Source organism: Notechis scutatus, chromosome 2 (genome assembly GCF_049901735.1).
Source record: "Notechis scutatus isolate UNSWTSFEM ecotype Mainland chromosome 2, rNotScu1.2, whole genome shotgun sequence".
NCBI lineage: Eukaryota > Metazoa > Chordata > Lepidosauria > Squamata > Elapidae > Notechis > Notechis scutatus.
Window position 1 is genome coordinate 167,418,751 of NC_142010.1, and position 21,083 is coordinate 167,439,833.

The 21,083-nt window shown below is 37.7% G+C and overlaps 1 protein-coding gene across 1 annotated transcript in view; it reads right to left on the reverse strand.

Annotated features, from left to right (window-relative positions):
• Positions 1 to 373: 373 nt before the first annotated feature.
• NCAPD2 (non-SMC condensin I complex subunit D2) overlaps positions 374 to 21,083 on the reverse strand; it is a 33,409-nt gene continuing 12,699 nt past the window's right edge. Inside the window, 17 exon segments of the mRNA XM_026688025.2 lie at positions 374 to 590; positions 855 to 866; positions 869 to 1,006; positions 1,854 to 1,995; positions 2,162 to 2,348; positions 10,934 to 11,014; positions 11,713 to 11,807; positions 13,807 to 13,984; positions 14,136 to 14,291; positions 14,418 to 14,541; positions 14,910 to 15,021; positions 15,561 to 15,778; positions 15,932 to 16,096; positions 16,177 to 16,261; positions 18,046 to 18,178; positions 19,450 to 19,583; positions 20,504 to 20,588. Of these exon segments, the coding sequence (XP_026543810.2) occupies positions 511 to 590; positions 855 to 866; positions 869 to 1,006; positions 1,854 to 1,995; positions 2,162 to 2,348; positions 10,934 to 11,014; positions 11,713 to 11,807; positions 13,807 to 13,984; positions 14,136 to 14,291; positions 14,418 to 14,541; positions 14,910 to 15,021; positions 15,561 to 15,778; positions 15,932 to 16,096; positions 16,177 to 16,261; positions 18,046 to 18,178; positions 19,450 to 19,583; positions 20,504 to 20,588 (2,125 nt within the window). The 3' untranslated portion in view covers positions 374 to 510.

The window sequence follows — 21,083 nt, forward strand, 5'->3', positions numbered from 1 at the left end:
ACTGCATTTACATTGGTTACAATCAGTTTTGTTTCTTATTTAGTAACTTGCATTTTGCTCTATTTTGCTTTCCAGTTTGATTACTTGGTTTTATTTTTTTAAAAAAAGCATTTTGGTTACTGTACTCCCTAAAAGAACATTCCGATTCCCTGTCCTTTATGTATGCTAATGCATCTCTTTAATTAATGTATACATGGAAACTGGCTTACATTATATCAAGATACATTTTTATAGTTCTCAAACATCTCCTAGTTAATATGTACATGTAGGAATTTCAGTCATGCTCCTTTAAGTCGAAATACAAAAGTAATAATCAGAGCATGTATTTACCAAAAGGCACATTTTAATTTATCAACCATGTGAGTATGCAATCGTCACAATGCTAAGCCTTGAAATCTAAGATAACCCTCTCATGTAACTTTATCAAATATAAAAAAGGGATCCAATTCATTCTGAAATTTTGGGAAACTTGCTCCCATTAACCAACAGAATCAACAAAAAGGCAGGTAATCATCGAGAGCGATGAGACGAACGAGAAATAGGAGTTGTTTTGCTGGGGGTCTCCTCCGCTGTCAATTCAGCATCAAGCTCTGAAAGAAGCAAGAAATCTTAGATGGCCTTCAGGGAACTGGCATAGACAGAAAACTTATGGCAATAGGCAGCATATTCAACTAGCTCATATTAATTTATTAATTTTATTAATTTCTCTGTCATAAAAAAACAATCCAGACCTTAAATAGGGTTGATGAAATTAACACAAAAATTATACTTGTATTCTGGTCTCTCCATAAAATAAGCTCAAAATACGTTTTGACTAGTCCAGTATTTTAAATTCAGACAGAAAATATTTTCACCTTCATCTAGGCGTTCTCTTCGTCACTGGAGAAAACAATGGGAACTTTGTGTTTGGAAGTCTTCCTCTTGGATCGAGTAATGCGGGGATTAGGAGTGATAAAGGCGGAGTCAGTTTTTCTGTTCCCTGCCCGAAGAGGTCGCCGACAGGATCCTAAGAAAGGAAAGAAACATTTAATTTTTCTTTAATAACTGAACATTCAAATCATTGCAAGTCACATCTCATATTGTTCCAAAGAACTGAGTCAGCAGGAGTCATGCTTAAATTTTGTGTTCTTTATAAAGGAAGCAAGATAATACTGTTTCCGGATGATTTGAAGTGTTTAATATAAAATTAAATGTAAAAGTAGGAGTATTTCAACCAGCTGTTGTCCCCTCAGTATGGGAAGAACAAGTAAGTATAGCTGATATAGTAAGTATAACAGTGGAGAGACAAATGTAACAATATGCAGTAGTCATTATCCTATCAAATCATTGTGAAGTAAAATCTCCCATCTTCATGTAAAAAGACTGTTACGCTCTTATTCCTTCATAGGAAAGCTACACATTTTTCTGCGTATCTGCAAAATTAGATGGGAAGATTAGATGTGCTAGACCAAGGGTCCAAACGTGGCAAGTTTAAGACTTGTGGACTTCAACTCCCAGAATTACTGAGCTAACATGACTGGAGGAGGAATTCTGGTTGAAGTCCACAAGTCTTAAAGCTGTCAAGTTTGAAAACCCCTGTACCAGACAGTGCTTTACAGCAATTGAAAAGCCACTTTCATGAATTCTCTGTATATTTTGGTGGAGCTTCCTTACATCTTTTGTTCAACATTAACTTGGGCACCATTTTTCCTCATCCCATAACAGATTAGAGCATGTTCTGGAATGTTACAAAATATTTTCAGTCAATAGTGAAAATTACTGCTTAACTTAGTGGTCAAATATAATATTTTTGCTACAGATATTCTTTTTGAAATATGCGAATTACGAAGCATTAGGATAAAGTGCAGACATACGTGACACTACTTTCTTTATTGATTGCAGCACAGGTATATTACTGCCTTCTTGGTGTGTGGTCTCCTGTGGAGCTTCAGTGAAGGAATCCAGGCCCTTGTTGTGGCACTTCTGGATCTTCTGTTCAAATTCTTCAATAAGAGCCTGAGGAATGATATCCCATACAGAGCAGAAATATAAATTGTATATCATAGAATTAATTATTACACGTCCATGATCTAGCAATGAGATATTTTTAATTTTTCTTCCCTTCACACAAAAAAGAGGGCATATACTATCTTGCTAGCTTGGGGGAAAACATGACCTTCACCTTCATCTCTGGCTTAGTGGACACCCTGCGAACCCGGCCTAACACAACCAGGAAGTGGTTGTAGACTGTCAAGTCCTGGAGTTTATCAGCAAAGCAGTCGAAGTTGTCTTGCATCTTACGGAGACCTCGTTCTGTGAGAGGAAGTAAGGTAAGGCAGTATGCCAAATCATGGTGCTGGCGCTCTGTTCTAAAAAAGGGGAAGAAAAATGCGGCTTCAGTGGTCAAGGCCTGATTTCTCGATGAAACACAAAGTGCACACTAAATTGAAGAACAGGGAGAAGTGTTGCTCCTAAAATGAGCTGGAACAGAAAGTATGCCTATGACCCCATATCAGGAAGGACAAAACACACAATACCCAAGAAGTGTCCTAAGCTGTGATAATACAACAAAAGTAAATTAATTAAGAAAAGAACCCAGCTGAATAATGCTAAAACCTATCTAGCATAGCATTTTATCTCCTGCATAGCCCAATCAGATATTCATTGGAAGATACCTACACAATGGCCACAGTTATAGGTGTCATGGATTTTTAAAATTCCTCTAGAAAACCGTTTCATATTTGATGTACGTTATTCTAGAGTCCACAATTAATATATTTTCTCTGTACAGAATAAGTAGCCAGGTTTGTTGTACTTGGATCCTGATTTCCACTTCATCCTTGACTCAAGTTTTGAGCCCTTGATTCTGGGATTACATATTTAACACTATAATTGATGATCCTCTTTGCAGATTCAAAATAAATCACCCAAACGAAAATCACCCAAACGAAACCAAGGAACCTCAGAATTATAAATCATCTGCCTTTATACAAGATAAGTAATGTAGCTGCTCCTTCCCTCATAAATAAGATAAGTATGGTACTCTGACAGCTTGTTTAAGAGGAAGGAAAGAAAAAGGACAGTGAAAGAGGAAGGTAACTACTGAAGGCGTGACGTTGCAAAATATTTGATCATGACTACTGGAATTCAAAGTGTTGACAAAGATTAGATGGCAAAGAAAAAAGAATGGTTGCCAAGATGAAAAGGGAGATCTCAGATCACTGTACTTCTTTTCTGAATTGCCCTATGAGGCTCAAGAAATTTCCAGTTCCAAGCTCCGAACTAACAAGGGATGTGGTGTCCTATTCTATTCTGGATTGACGGAAACTTATTCTGCCTATGTACCTTTTCTCTCTGGCCTGCAAGTTGACATGAAGAGACTTATTGATCTTTGCAACAACTAGCCCAGAACTAAAACAGACCTCAGAGTGTATTTTGAAACCAAGGTGATTCAGGCTTAATTTATTCAAGAGAACAAGCTGTTGAATAGTGGTTATTCAAGTGTGTTTCTCTATGTATACACACACAGGAGGTTCTCTATGTATACACACAGATTTCTCTATGTATACACACACAGGAGGTTCCACCTGTGCAAATTAACCTTCTAGAACATTCTCTAGCAGGCCTTTTAGGATTTGATTTGTCTCTCCAAGGCCCAGATCTGACTCCTTTAATTCCTAAACCACTAAAATGCTGCAGTATAAGAAAGAAGAATTTGCCATAAGGAAAGGTTGTTTGGATTGTGTAAATGTCAGCATGAATGACCTCAGTAACATTCTTCCTATTTATCATGGATTTGATGTACATGTGATATGCAGAGCAAGTTCATAGGGCTGGTTTAAAAAAATGGAACATCAAAACTTTCGTTTCCTCTGGGTCAGGCATCTAAATGCCACTAATAATACATTTAGTCTCCTGGAAATAGTACTGGCATAATTATTATTCTTGTTAAGCAAGAATATTTAAAGGCATTAAGGTAGCATCAACAGCCCAATAAATCTCCCTGAGATCTATAATTTTTTAATCTGCTGCAGTAAAGCAAGAATTAATTGTGATTATTGAAGGATTTTCAAATGCGTTTACCTCCCTTATGCTTGTGTGTGTACATGTGGATATGTGCACATATATTTTTACTATTGTATGGCATCACCTTTACAACCATCATTCAAGAGCACATGCAAGAAAATGTGGACATTCAAGAATCACCAGACATACATGTATAATCAAATTTTCTGAGGAACTCACATTCAAACTTCTGGAATTATTTATGATTAGATTCTGGAAAATCTAGTCCCTTCTAAGTCCCCCCTTTTGTTCCCTCCCCACCACACCACAAAAAAGAAGTAAAAAATTTGATGAAAATGAGAGGCAACATTTGGTTGAAGGCAAACAAAGGCTCCTAACATCTGCACTCAAAGGCAAATGTAATGGAAGCCAAAACCATACTATACTAGAACCCAGTGATGATTTTGACCATTCCTCTTAGACTTTAACCTTTTACAACAAGGGTCTTCAAACTTGGCAAGTTTAAGACTTGTGGACTTCAACTCCCAGAATTCCTGAGCTAACATGACTGGAGGAGGAATTCTGGGAGTTGAAGTCCACAAGTCTTAAAGCTGTCAAATTTGAAGACCCCTGTTTTACGATATAATTGTATGTTGCGAGTTAAAGAATTGGACTTCCGGTTTGAGCTTCTTTGGCGACAGACCAAAACCTCGTCTCTGCGAGGCTTAGATCCGTGCTCGCTGCTGGAGCGCCCCGAGCCGGCTGGTTTCGGGGCTAAGCCACCCCGTAGAGGTGGTGAAGAGGGGGAAGACTGCCTGCAGGGTTGAGGAGAGCCGCATCTCTCCTCCCCAGCTGGCCATTACTCCCTTTCCTGAAGGCGGTTGTAGCGGTGGTCAGATATGGCCACCACAAAGAAGAACTCGACCGGAAAAGAATGTGCAGGAGGAAGATAAGAAGAGAAAGTTTTGGTTGACCAGATCAAACAGCAAAAGCAACAAATAAGGTACCCTGGAATTGAAACTATTAAAAAAAACAATAACATTGTTCCCTAAGAAGATTTTTAAGCTGCGAAGGAGAGAGAAAAGGGAAAAGATTTGGTTTTTTTTTCTCCTTTTCCTTTACTGACAGCTAAGAGACTTAAGCAAGAAATTGGAAAAAAATCCACTTTGACATTAATAGGCATTTAATGCTGAAAATAAAAAGTCAAAGGGATAATAAAGATTTCTGGATAATCAAAAGTTTTTGAAAACAGGAAAGGAGAGAAAAAGAATAAAAGGGCAGGATCTGGAAGGGAGGAGACTGCCTGGAATTAAAAAGAACTAATAGCAAAAGCTCAACAAGACTCCCAAAAGATACATTCTAATTGAAATATCGCAACAAAAACCCCAGGAAGAGAAAGTGGAAAAAGAAATAAGAAGATATAACTTGGGACTATTTGGATTACTTGATGATTTCTGGATTTTTGGTTATTGTATTTGAATGACTAAAATCAATCGGGTGGTTGTTTAAAAACTGTTTAAATGGCTCCACTTTTAGAAAAACTGAAAATGGAACTTAAAAAGTACAAGGAAGATGCACAAGAAGGGAGAGGTTCTTTTGGCTTCGTATTTCAGTTTTTATTTGAATGACTAAAATCAATTGGGTGGTTGTTTAAAAACTGTTTAAATGGCTCCACTTTTAGAAAAACTGAAAATGGAACTTAAAAAGTACAAGGAAGATGCACAAGAAGGAGAGGTTCTTTTGGATTCGTATTTCAGTTCTTGGAATGGAGATTTGGAACTATGAGAAACAACAAGAAATGCCTGCAGAACAAGAAGATTGGGACAAAGAAGAAGCCATCTTTAATGAACAAGTAATCTTAGGTGGGGGAAAAAAAGGAAAGGGGGGAAAGAGAATGGAAAGTTTAAGATTGGGAGAAACAACTCCCAAAAAGAATAGAGTGAAAAATAAGTATAAAATCAGAAAGCAACAGAAGAGGGAAATGCAGAAGAGAGAATTAGAAGTAGAGAGACAAGGGGGTAAAAAGGGGAGGGAGAAGAGAGAGGGAAGAAAGAAAGGAAAAGAAGTTATAAAGGACAGAAACAAAATATAGAGAAACGGCCTATTTAGAGATAATGGGTGAAAATTTAATGGAAAAAAGGATTCTGCAAAGGTACATAAGATAGTATTGTTATATTATAAACAGAAATAATTTTAGAAAATATGAAACAATGTATGATTAAAATGTTTGATAAAATAGCTATCGTAAATCAGTGGAATGCTTGTCAATAAATAAATGTAACAAAATGAATATTTAATGATTTACAAAACATATGTGAAGAGAAATAAGGGAAAAATTAATTATGGAGATTATATGTGTCTTTAAGGAAGTATGATATTTAATTGAAAAGAAGTGTTAAAGATGTTAAGATTTTAATGATTATTAATGATAGAACTGAATTGGAATGGAATGAGGGTTTATAATTACATATATTTATAATCCTTTTATTTTTTAAAAGAATATAGGGTGTATTATAAGAATGTACCAAGCAGAAGTTATGTATTATGTATTATATTGAAGGTCACAACCTTAAGGTATATATTGAAGTTTAAATAAGAGTTGAATGGATGTAATTAAAAGATATAAAGGTGTCATAGTCCAATTTGTAACTACAAGAAAAAATCTGTTTAATGAGAAAAGATAATATGAAATTGAAACAGAACAGACAAAAGTATAAATATAATGATTTGAATTGAGATAATCAAAATAAAATTGAGAAAATTAAAAGAGGGGAAAAACTATATAGAAAATGTAGAATAGTATAAGATATGGAATAGAACACAAAAAGGAGCATGAAATTGAGTTTGTGTCTGTATAAAGAAGTTCAACCCGGGACCATGCTATTTTCAAAAAAGATGTTTTACTTGTATTTTGTATGTGTGAAAACCCAAATAAAACTTTATAAAAAAAAGAATTCAAAATTATCTCTATATATGACAGCACTTGTAATAATTATACAGAAATAGAACACAGAAAGCAGAGATCATATGAGATATCTTTTTTTTCTAACAAGAATCTAGCCACCCATGTCGGGCACACATCTGATTAGAAACGAGTGATTAGAAATTTACACATTTGATGGATCATCTTTGGGCAGTTGCAAGTTTGAAGACTAGCATTCAATATTAGTATAGCCATGAATCAATCTGATTCAAAACAAAATAATATGTGATGCATGCTTGATGATTCTATGAAAATAAGCATCTTTTAAGCCCTGTGTGGCAAACCAGTCTCCTACTTGAAGAGAAAAGATGCTTGAAGTTGACACCATTTGGAATTTCTGGATGTGTGTGTGATCAACCTATTTATTTAACTTATCTCTAGATTAACCCAGCCATTTAAGACTGGGCAATAAACAATCAGGTAAAATAAAAGATAGCAATAACAAATAATGAATAAGATTATAGTATGTATGCATACCCAAAATGAATAAAATTAGACCAAAGACATATTGCAGTAGGATAAAATTGCAAGGATGTAGAATGAGAAACAGATTGCTATATTTCTTGGGTACTATAAAGTACTAAGAGAATAGTGAACATTGACTGAGTTTATTGCCTAGCAACAGTAAATCAGATCCCTTAATTCAGTAGCTTGATTACCTCTTCAGGGGGAGCAGAAGAAAAGTTTGGATGCCAGTCAAAGACGGAAGAATGCTAATTCTTAAAATGAGGACCCACCACCAATCTGAATCCACTCATTTGCAGTAATAATTTGCCAATTGTCTTGATGGTAAAATAGTTTCTTCTACAGAGTAGAATTCTGGATAGAACATACAAAAGGGTAGTAAACAAACAGACAAAGCACAGTCTTGGATATGTAGAAGAAAACCATTTAAATGGAGAAAAAGAGTTCATGGAGTTGCAGAATGTGGCTGGGATCAAAGTATCCTAGCGGCAAAAGAGAACTGATCTTTCTGAGGGACACAACTGATCACTGGCACAGAAGCCAAAGCAAAGACACAGAGCATCATTAAGAGAACCATCTCAGATCCTAGATTTTGTTTCTAGCTCATATACTGGTAAGAGAAATATTTCAGAGAGGAAGTAGCCAAATTAAAAAACAAAACAGGAATGAGAGCTGAGGTGCTGGTTGTAACTGCACTAAAAAGGACTATGTTTTAGACAAGCCAGAATTAAGTACGTAGGTAGATTTGCTGACCCTTAAAAAACAACAACGCTGTAGCTCACTTACTTGAGTGAGCACTTTGTGGCTTTCTGCAAGACAGAGTAAATACTGCAAATGTGTCTCAAAGAAGGGAAACATATTGCTGTAAATAATGCATTTTTAAAGCATACTGTTTAGAATTTTATGCTATATAGAAGCACTGGTGTAGAGAAGTAAATAAAAAAATGCTAATGAAAACATAACCAAAACTGAGCACTTCAGTGTGATCTGATTTTAGAACACAGGCTTTCTGCCCAAAGCTCAGCTCATGTTCCAGAACGCTGAACTGTGTAGAAATCACAAGAATACAAAGCCCAGAGATGATGAATATTTTGGTTTCTGATAGTTAGAATCACCTGAGATTTAGTTTGCTCCGTTTACAATTCTTAACCCATCCATGCTATTGTTTAATGCTGTCTACTCAACTCCAACAACTTTAAGATGATTGGACTTCAACTGCCAGGATGCTAGTGATGGTATTCTGGGAGTTGACATCACTCATCCTACAGCGTTTGAGAAACTGGTCTAGAGAAATCAACCCTGATACAGGTTGACTACGTTGGACAGAATGAACGAAAAGCACAGAAATAACAAGATATAAGTATCTAGATCAGGATCTTATGCTATTTTCAATAAGAATTTGTGCAAAGAAGTAGTTGTAATGATAGAATATAAATTTGGGGTCATTAATGGAAGATCAGTTTTCAGTAAGATTTTTCCTTAGAAATGAAGAATCCATGATGAAAAGGGCAAATGTTTGATGTAAAGTAGCAAAACTCACTGGGCACATGTATGTCTGAGGCTGGATTACAGATTCACTTTGACAAAGAAAAGTGTTACAAAACATCCTGGTCTATTGGCTGGTTGGTTGCCTTTTCGGTTTCTAGGGCAGCATTCATATTGGACAAATCACTCTTTTTTAAGAGACTGCTTTGCTACGTCGACAAAATCGCTTAGGGACAAGGTTTTGAAACATGCACCTGTTTTACCATGCTAGTGAACAGAGCACAAAAATGGTTGGTTTTAAAATTAAGAAAACAAATGCCCGAATTTGCTTATATTGATATTATAAAAATAGCATTCATAAAATCATAAAAATATCATAAATCATAAAAATAGCATTCATAAATGGAAGTAGAGATTCTAATAATTGTATAAATAGCTTCCTTATAAGCAGGATCGCACGGTAGTCCTCATGCTTACTGATTGACTGTGTAGAATTACGATGGTGCTGAAAAAGGAGACATATCACAGATCTTCAAAGCTGCAGCCATTGCAATGACTGTTCAGTCAAGTGATAGTGATTTGGGCACTTGGCACACATATAAGATGATTGCAGCGACAATCATGAACAAGTGATTGGCATTTGCAGCCTTCACAACCGGCTTCTGACAAGCAAAGTCAATGGGGAAGCCCGGAATAAATTATAATCACATGACGTTGCAATTAACAATTGCAGCCAGAACTGGTGATGTTGTGCTTAAGAACTTAACTACATGACAGAATTGCTGGTCCCGATATCTATGAAGGTTACCTATAGCCGAGCATTGTCATATAGCCCCTGCCCTCCCTCCCCATTTACTACGTTGCTTCACTAGGGCTGGGGGTGGGTGGGTGGGGAAGAATGCCCCAAGTCATGTCATGATGGTAATTCGGACTGGAGTTTCCATTACTAAGCAATGCAATTATAAATTTAGTTCTATGACACATAACCCCCATCACTAGCAATGGTAATCCTGGCACTGTTGCTATTGTTAACCAAATCTCACTTGTTTTTAGCTGAGGACTTATTCTGATCCAGCCAGGCTTGGTTCCTCCCAGTCCTGGGCATTGATTCTTCAAAGGCAAGGTACTTCTCCTCCCCTTTAACTTCCCAAACCACCTATCGTCCCTGCTCTTTGAGCTACCCCATACTGTGCCTTGTGGGATAGCAAATAGCCCCACAACCACATTGGGCTGCTTGTCACATCACAGTTCAGAGGCTATTGGGTGGTTGCAAAACCCCCTGAGCCATAGCAGAGCGAGAAGCCTTGGCCTCAGCTACCCCTGGAAGTCCCAGCTATCCCAGCCCAGTGGCATGGCGTGAAAGTTCACCAGGAAGTCCCCACACTCCACCCCAGCATAATGAACCTCTTTTGTGTACTGGCCACAGAGAAAGGAGGGGGACCACAGCAAAAAAAAGTGCTTCCCATTTCCAATCCCTGGAGCCAGTCCAGCCAGGTACCATGATCAATGGTAGCAAAAACCAGAGGGATTCAGGATGGACACCACTGCTGTGTGACCTGCACTAGCAACCTAGTTGCCTTCCAGGTGCAAATCCAAGGTGCTGGTTATCAGCTTTACACCTGGTATAGGGCCAGGTTATTTGAGAAACAACCTCTCCCTAAGGGTATCTGCTAGTCTAATAAGACTGCATAGTGTGGGAGTGTTCCAGGTCCCCTTCCTTAAATGTCACCTGGTAAGATCTCATTCTAAACCTACAAAGGTTTAGATGAAGCCATGGCCACTGTCCAACTACAATCGCTGACACACTTTTTGCATCCTGCTAGACGGCTGCAGGCTAATTTTGGGTTTTTGTGACTCTATATTATTTTACACTGTGAGGAGAATTGTAACCCTTCTCTCTACATTTGTTCTACTGGGATTCTCATTCCAGAGGCCAAACCTTCTCATTTCAAGTTCAAAAGGGTTGACAGATCTTCTCATACAGAATGCTCCTTCCTTTAGCAATTCCTTACTCACCGAGCAGTTCGAAATCGTTGACAAAGTTTCTCTACCAGGCTCTCCGTTTGCTTATCCTTAGTGATAAAAGAAAAAAGTTGCCTGAGGGGCAGAGTGTGGAAGAAAAAGGAAGGAATACACACACACACACAAAAAAAGGTTTTGAGTATTAATATTATTTTACTCTTGGTTTGCAATTACAAGATTATGAGATTTTCTGACATGTCAGCTTTCTGTTCTTCTCACTTATTACTTAAAACAGGAGGCAAGCTAAGGAATTTCTTGATCTCATTTCTTGTTTAGTTAGCTCAAGAAATTCATTGCTAGGTCATCCACAAGCAATATCCAAAGGCAATAATGCTTCTTTTATTGTTTCCTTCTCAAGAATTCCAGGCATTCAATATAATCAAAACAAAAATGCTTTTCAAAAGGCAATTGGATTTTGTACGTTTTTCCCCCCCTTGAAAATGTTTTGCTTCTCATCTAAGAAAGTTCATCAATTCAGTGCACTGGCTTCAGAAGAAGATGCTTCTTGAATAAGAAGCGAAACATTTTCAAGGAAAAAAAATAAGAAAGTGCAGTTGCCTTTTGAAAACAACCTTTAGGACAACATGATCTGGATGATTGAGAATCTCCATTGACAATACCAAACAAATTTGTACTCCATAATCTGACACACCGTTTTGTCTCCCATTTTAGATGCCAAGTAATTCTAGGCATTTAGGAAGCTCAGTGCCTTAGATGTGACACGTAAAGGTGTGGAGGAGGGAAAAAAAAATCTCAAATAAAAAAAAGGCTACCTCATAATGGTATGGAAAGGCTGTTCCTCTATGCCAGAGTCTGCATCTGAAAGGCGGCTGATGATGTCAGGGAGCAGGTTATAAACAGCATTATCCTGCATTGCAAAGAAAGAATGGAACTTCTTAAACTCTTGAACCCATCCAGCCTTGGAGACAGGGATGGACCTATTTGACATAATACTGGATAAAATACAGATGCTAAGATCAAGACAAGCCAGACACATTTATCCCGAAGTTATACCTGGATTCCATTCTAACTCAGGGAAAGAGGCCTTTTTCTACAGAAAAAACTGGAAAAGGCTATTTTGAGAGAGATCAATCAATGTCAGCCAACAGAGTTTTCATTCGGAACATTTTGTTCTTTTATGATTATGATCGTAAGAAGATGCTGTTACCCTCTTAAATAAAATGTGTATTACACTGAAGTTTTCTACTCAGTTAAGAATGCTTCCTGGTAGATGTGCATCAAAATACATTGCATGGCAGTTTGGTTCTAATTCATGTTTTTCTGGCACTAAAGGCTTTGGTTATGAGCAAAGAGACTTACAATCTTTTCTAGATCAGCAAGGTGGAGAGAGTCAGGATTTAAGCATTGAATGGTGCTTATATTAAACAGGTTGCCTGCATACTAGGGCTGAGTAAAGAAAAAAAAAACCTTTCTAATGTTTGAAATTACTCGAGTACCAGCCCTATTTTGCTAGTGGAAGAATGCAGACCAGTCTCTTTCAATCTGAACACATCTCTTCAGAATGGAGATTAGTGTTTCAAGCTGTTTTGTAGCTGCTGAAAGGCAAGCAACAGGACGTTGGATTGGAAGGTATGTCCCGAGTAGAGATCCTAGCTTGCACAGAACAGAATGAGGCTGCCTAAGGTAAAAGTGAACTCAGCTGTGCTTATTGTACATTTTGTGAAAAGAACTTTATACCACAGACATTTGTAGAGTTAAAATTAATGGATTGTATGAAAATGTATGCTTGACTAAATTGGAAGAGGCTGTAGTTTTAATTTGCAAATACAGCCAACAAGATGAGAAAAGTTTAAAAGAAAAAATAAAGGGTGTCTTGAAAGGAATTATTTTCATGAAAAAGAAGTTTACTCCTTAAAGGGCTTTCAGCAAAGTATAAACAATTAAAAATAAAAGCAATGAAATTAGTTGGGATAAAACTGAAGTGAGGGAACGATGAGAATATTTTAGAGTTCTGTAGGAGAATAATTGTATATTAAAGGGTGGGATTGTAGTGCATGCTACTAATGTTAAGAATGTTAAAATGATGAAAAGTAAGTAAACTATGAATAATGTTAAGAATGTTAAAAATCACAGGTATAGATACATAACTGGAGAAACATTATAATACATATGTAGTTTGAGGCTCTCTAACTAATTTAATATATGTGTCTCAGGACTAGAAGAATGCCATTGTTTTTAATTGTAATTTTTACTGTTTTTAATTGTAACTTTTACTGTTATTAGAAATATTTATTCTTCATGATTTTACTGGTTTTTTATTGTAAGCAATTCAGAGTTGCCTCAAAGTGAGATGGGTGGAAAACAAATCTAATAAATAAATAAATAATAAAATAAACCATTGCTCTCCCTAGACCTATGTCTTAACTTTGGCGTCTCCCAGAATTTCCAGTCCTCATATGCTAAAAGAGAACAGAATGATGGGGAATATAGACACGATATGTATCATTAGTAACAGGTGCACAAATGTGGCTGTAAAACCACACGTTTTTTCCACTTAGTGAAAACTGGGCTTATACTTCTCTAAAATTATTTGCTGAAAACAAATAGGACTAATTAAATTAAACCAAGACTGTGATTCAATTTAACATAAAACTTCCACATTTGATGTAGTATCCTCTTGTGATTAAATTCCTTTTGTATTTTTGCTTATCTGGTTGACTCGTCTCAAACAGCTACAGCCTGCTCCATAATATTGAGAGCATCTCAAGCTTCTATTTTGGACATTTAAATGGCAACCGTGCTTCAGTTAGGTAGTCTATAAAGCATTATTTGAAATATAGCAGCATAGAAATAAGAAATGTAGATTTTGTATTTCTGAGAGTTTAGCATTAGGCCTCTTTCCTTACTTTGTTAGACAGTTCAGTGAAAAAATTCCGAGCCAGATGAACAATCTCATCTTCGGGGTCAATGAGAAGAGCTGCCATCTCACTCACTTGCCCCTTCACCTTCACCATGTCTTTTAGGATCAGGTGAGTCATCACCATAGCAGCTGTCCGTCTGACACGTGGACAAGGATCCCGCAGCCTAAGAAGCAAAATCAAGTGACATCATGAGGTATGCCATCATCAGACCTTTTGAAGGCTTCAGTTGCTGGAAATGTCTTTATACCACATCCAGCTGGCTAGCGTATTTCTTCACCCCTTCCAGACCAGAGACCTTGCCGCCAAAGAATTACCTGGCATAGAGGTGGGGCGTCCAAGGTTCCACCAAGTTGGGAAAGCGGATGGCCAGGTCTCCAGCTGCAACGATGAGGTTTGCACGTACACTGGACAGTGTGGCTTTCTCCATCATTGTGAAGAAGAGCCGCAAATGTGAGTCACAAAATTCTGTACTGCATGGGAATGAAAAGTGGGTAAACTTCAGTTCATCAGTTGGAAGACTTCCCACTGTAGGAAGAAACATAAAGCGGTACATAAAGCAAAAAGGATTTGGAAGAAATATCCCTCATAGACCCTACCTGATCATACAGAATTTTCCCAGGGCCAAAGCGGCAGCTGCTGAGAGTGCTGGATCACTATAGAGTCCTGGACTGTTGCAAATCTTGACTACAAGAGGAACAAAGGCTGAAAGCAGCTGTTTTCCTATAAAGGCAAGAAAACTGATCATTCTAGGGAACGTTAAACTTGTACAGAGTACAAGTAAAAATCCTCAGGCATGCAAAATATATACATACTTTAGGCAAGCATAAAGAAACAATTGTAATAAGATAATTCATTTAAAGTGGCCCATGATAGGGCATGCTTCAGCCACTGACCAACATGCACAGCAGGAGAGAAATATTCAATAACACTCTGCCTCTGAAATTTTTAAATATTATTTCAGTATACTGAAAGCTAGGGATTTGGGCATATGTGGGTGGTTCGATTTCTTATCCAGTAGACCACAAAAAAACAATTACAAAATTCATCAATAAGAAGGGGGGGGGAATCTACTCAGCTTCGGTATTTACCATCCAAGAGCTCTGTCTCACAAATGGTACGGATGAGTTCCATTTCTGTATCTTCAGCAGAAGCGCCAACCAAGCCTAGGTCTTCCTCCATGGTGGTGTCATTCCCAGTACACTGTGCAGAAGGAAGAAATCACTGAAAGCTAGCACTGTTCTGTCCCTCCATGGAGCAAGGCAGTCTTAAGAGTAAGAAAAGGCTGAAGGCACTTGTGAAGGTTTTTTTTCCAATGTATGCCATTGAAAAAAGAAGCCGAGGTGGCACAGTGGTTAGAATGCAGTACTGCAGGCTACTTCTGCTGACTGCCTGCAATTTGGCAGATCGAATCTCACCAGGCTCAAGGTTGATTCAGCCTTCCATCCTTCTGAGGTCAGTAAAATGTGGACCCGGATTGCTGGGGGCAATATACTGACTCTGTAAACCGCTTGGAGAGGGCTGTAAAGCACTGAAACGGTATATAAGTCTAAGTGCTACTGCTATACCACTACTCCACAGTTGGGAACTGCTACAGAGGGATATGCTCAGCAAAGGCCCCTGTCCCAAATTATGGAAATCTGTAGCGTTTAAGAATCAGATGAGTAACATGATCTGATGGCGAGCCATTGAAATAACCAAAGTCAAGTAGACATGGAAACAAGAAGAATTCCAGCCCTCACCTTGCTATTCTGGACTTTTACAGTGCTGGCAGCCTGTTCCTTTGTGTCTCGTTCTTCCCCAAGGACACGGCGCCTGCGTAGCTCATTGCTTATAGATAACTCCAGGTGTACAAGCTGCTGCAAGGCCACATCCCCCGCAAGGGAGACCAAATGTGTTAACAGAATGATATCAATCATGTTCGAATCACCAGTTGCTTCATCGGAAGACGATCCAAACTCTGGAGAGCAGACATTTTTTTAATGGTACATTTATCCCTTTTTCTTCTTTTCTCTTGCTGCCCTCTCTAGCCACGCCCTTTCTAAGTCACCTGCCTCAAGTAATTCCAAGCAGACTTTGCCAAAAGCAGAGCACACACCTGTCTTCAACTCACCTGCCTCAGCTGCTGTACTAAACTCCTGCAACTTTTCCAGGGCTTGTTGGCTACAAGACTGCAAGATCTGAGCACATATTTCCTCAGGTCCTTCTGCCAACAGGTAGATAAGGGCAACTGCTCTCTCAGTAAAGGGAATCCAATGTGCACTTGAATGAGTAAAACCTAGGGGGGAAAGGCCTACAATCAGACCAAATAGCACACTTGTAGCTATGCCTACCTTCCTCTCAGTTTCACCAACTCACCCACAGTGATGACCTCATGCAGGCGCTTGAAAAGTAAGTGTGACTGTGGAAGTCGGAAGGGAGTAGCGTTTTTCCCAAGGTCAGACTGTGAGAAAAGAGCAAAACATTAGTCATATCTAGCAGAATGTTTTTGGTTTTCTTTACTGAAACCAAAACTACTTTGTACTTTCTTACTTCATTTTTAATTCCTATATATTGAAAGATGCTCCATCACTAATTAGAGAAGATCCTATTTTTGAACTTATAATTCTGCATATATACATGAACTCTTGGAAGAATATTAATTATCACATTTTTTAAACGGATCCCCTTGTTAACAAATGTAAAACTACAGATCAAGCCTGAAGGCGAGTACTATAAAAGTAGCCTAAAGTAATACCTTTTAACTGATCTTAACATTTGCATTAAATCAAAAGAAAGGGGAAATTATAAATTAATTTTAGATTATATATACCCACATTTTTGTACCCTTTAAATTTTCTTTAAATTTGAATTGGGAAGTAAAGTAAATAGGAAAGTCTGCCGTTTCAAAGTTCAGGCAATTTTGCTAAAATGAAGTCTGGTCATCCTCAAAAGCTCTTTGCCTAGGATAATCACAGAGTCATCTTGCCTTCTTTTCAAGCAAAATCCCTAAATGTCTTCTTTAAACATTCTGCCCAAATGACTTCATTCTATCAAACGTCTTATTCCCCACTGCATCAGTAAAAGAGTGAAAGAGAAGTATTTCTAACTCATTGAAGTATGTTCTCAAATCCAGTCAGTTATCCCAAAATGAATACAAACACTTTTGGTATAAAATATTTTGGAACGGCCTTTGCTTTCCTCTACCCTGCTAGGTTCCCCTCTAATAAAAGAAGGCAATTTTCTAGCCACAAATATTATTCAGAGATTCCTGCAGCACTGCTGTCTTTTATATACTTATCATATTTGATGCATACTTTATTTTCTCTTCATAATTAAATTGGCTTTTTTACTTCTCTCTCTCTCTCTCACACACACACACACTCAAACACTGAACTTGCTATAATTCTTTTGTCATAGGAATGTAGTGGCTCATGAGGCTAGGACGCTGGGCTGACCATCGACAGGCTCGCGTTCAAGATCCAGTTGCTGCCACAGGACAGGGTGAGCTCTTGTCACATGCTCCAGATCCTGCCGACCTAGCAGTTCAAAAGCAGGCGACTGCAAATAGGTGGGTACCACTTGGGTGGGCAACTTAAAAGGGACATGAAAGGAGTTCCCAACTAGGTGTCTCCAGGCAACAGTGATGCTTCCTCTGATTCTTTCACCAAGCGCTTCGAAACTTCCATCATGAAAGTATAGTATTGTTCTTTTGTCTGTTTTTAGGGCCACTAAATTTTCTTTACAGTACTATGGGATTCTTTACCCTGAATGTGGAAATTTATTTTAATGTTTTGCAACACATTTAATAGCTCCAAAGAAGGATAAGCATATAGTGAAAACTGGATTCTCACCTTGATATGGTACATTGAAACAGCCAATAAAACTATATAATTAGTTAATGTAATCTTGTATAAAACTGGCCATGTGTTTACAGCAGGGGTGTCCAACCTTGGCAACTTTAAGACTTGTGGACTTCAACTCCCAGAATTCCTTTGCTGGCTGAGGAATTCTGGGAGTTGAAGTCCACAAGTCTTAAAGTTGCCAAGGTTGGACACCCCTGGTTTACAGCATAGGATTACAAACTATAGCCACAGCAGTGTTCAAGGCAGATATCAGTGAATCCTATTAAACAGTTTTCTGCCCTTGGAGTTATTCTCAGGGTTGAAAACTGGCATTTGTGTTATCAGTTTTTATCAATCCATGAAATAAATCAATAAAATAAAATATTATCCTCATCATTCTGACCTTCTGGCTTTTGGCAATTTTGGAGATAGCATTGCACACTTCCTGGGCAAGACGATAATCTTCCTGGACTCTCTCATCTAATCCCACAGAGATTAAAAGATCCAGGTTACTTCCCACAATCTCCGGCTTCCCTCTATTGAGGGCAGAAAAATCCCCAATTAGATCCAAACATTATAAAAATCTCCAAGGACCTTAAGAAAGACCAAAGCAAAAACCTATAGTAGTTGTCTCAGAGAAACAATGGACCAATACTAGTTTCTTATAATGAATTATGCACAATTATAATGAATTATACATCAATTATTTACAGATAATGTAAATAAATGATTTCACTGGGTTGCTGAAATTAAGAATACAACATAAGGTAGCTGACATGAAAAATGGTAACATTTATACTAGCACAGTATTTTTTATTAGGCCAATAATATTCTATAAAGTTCCCAAGAAATGTTCAACAAGCTTGATGCTAGACCTTTGTGGCTGGGGGGGCGAGGCAAGTTATAAGGCTAGAAGGTATCAAAACCATTCAGTCCAGGACTAAAAGTTGTCAAATGAAGCACAGATTAAATCACTGAAACTTTAAATCTTGAGAAAGCAGCAAAAATTATGTAACAAAACATCTAAAAACAAATGACTTCATCACAGGGCCACAATACAATGCACATGCAACAATTAACGTTGAGAATTTACTATCCTTGTTGGGGAATTGTAAAAACCAAAAGGGAGAGGAAAATATTTCTCTTTCAAAAAGAAAAGCAAAAAGAGGGGATAGCCAAGTACCAGTCAACATTTGATTGTTGGGCTAATGTATTTTGGAAAATACTCGTGATTGTTTGATTAATAAACACGGAATACTCTTGATGAAGAAGTCTTTTTCAAAACATGTCATATTGTTGAAATAAAATAACTGTGATAGGCACTTAAGCACCACTCCCACATTTTTGGAGGGGAGGGGGCTTTAATTTTGGGCCTGCCCTCCCTCCACCTGCTTTCAGAAAAACTGGCAGGTTGAGCTTCAGAAGGAAGGGGCAGGTTGCACAGGATCTGAACTCAATAAGTACTTGACAACAGAATGCTAAGATTCCACTACAAAAGAACAATAATACCGATTGGGAAAATCTTATTTACTAAGAGACATTTACCTTTTCTCATGTGTTTGTTTTTCAACAAATGATCTAATTTCCTTGTGACTTTGTCTTACCCACATATGTATCATCAGATTGTAAACTGCTATTTCATAAATTGAACAGCTGGGAGAGATCAACTAGATACCAAGAAAACTTTCTTGAAGCTTCCCAGGAAGAAGCAGGGAGCCAGATTCTTTAGAATACGTCGCATACAAATACAATTATTATACTGAATCTTCTAAATATATTAGCCATATAGAAACAGCTAACAACTCACTGTGCCATCATTCCTAGAAGCATAATAGCAGCATGGCGTTCCAATTTTGAACACTGCAATTTCTCAGTAAATTGTTCCCAGAGCAGTTGAATCACAATAGGTTTTATTTCATCCTTTTGCACAAACTCTGAGATCTAAGAAACGACAAAGTCAGTCAGGAAATGAAACCAGGCAGTTTTTAAAGCTGAAATAAGAGTCAACCCCCATCCCCAAACTCAAACCCTAAAGCTATCTCTGGCACTTTGCAGGCTCTGCTACTCTTTTTTTTCAAGATAGCAATCAGGTGGCCATAAAAGGTATTGCACCAGAACTAGTAGGATTGAGCAGAAATTTGACTTTTCCCCCTTTTGTAGAGATTTAGAGCAGGGGTGTCCAACCTTGGCAACTTTAAGACTTGTGGACTTCAACTCCCAGAATTCCTCAGCCAGCTTTGCTGGGAGTTGAAGTCCACAAGTCTTAAAGTTGCCAAGGTTGGACACCCCTGATTTAGAGCGTATGGAGAGCTTCATTCATGTAGGATAAATTCATCCATTCAGTAGATGAAGGGACAGGACTATGTTGATAAGAACATACCAAGGGTTTACCAGAGAAGCAAATGTTTGCTCCTTTTTTTAAAATTTTAATGTAGAAATGAGATTGGGGATGATATCTTTATTCTAACACAAATAAAACTAGAACAGCAGATGCAAATCCCAGATCAAATAAAGATTTCTCTAGTTTATCATCCTGATCCAAATAACCACTAATACGGTCTAATAATATTTTATATTCTAGTCTCATGTCTCCTTAAAACATTCAACGTACCATCATCAATTAAAGTAGCAATTTTCTGATTTAATTAATTCTGAAAACATTAGAAAGGCCCTAGTGACATCTGTGTTTGAGTTAAGTACCTCAGGCATTGCAAAAATCTAAAAATTAAAGTGATAAAATAAAAATTTAGAAAGATAATCCGGATGGTAGTTTGGGAGCAGAGATTATGCTTCTAATATTCTCCAAAGGATCAAATCAAATGCAACTAGATGGCTTTTTATATAAGAGAATGCACACTCACAATTTCTTCAAGGCACTTAATTGTCCCCAATGATGCATCAACTATTAGAAGAGAGAGAGAGAGGATCAAATTCTGGGCTTGAGTCCTGTGTAGAAAATAAGCAGGAAAAGGTAGAGTTAATTCTATTAATTCTGTCATCATGGCATTATTCTACCCAAAAATTAGCTGGGTGTAGCCAGGTTCATTCCTAGGTGTAAGGCATGCAGAGACTTCCGATTAGCTATTCTTCATTTGGTCTGCCTGCCTTGGTTTTGTGGGATCATAATCTGTTTCTGTGCAGCACATTTCAAATGAGAAAGTCAGCCAAGATAAAGCTTAGATTCGACTATGTTGAATAGTGAGCTTTGTAGTTAAGATTTGGTGCGGGTAGTCCTCGACTTACAAGTTTATTTAGTGACTGTTCAAAGTTACAACAGCATAGAAAAAAGTGACTTATGACCGTTTTTCACACTGACGATTGCAGTAACCCCATGGTCATGCAATCAAAATTTAACTGACTCATATTTATGATGGTTGCAATGCCCTGTGGTCATGTGACCACCTGACAAGCAAAGCCAATGGGGAAGTCAAATTTACTTAA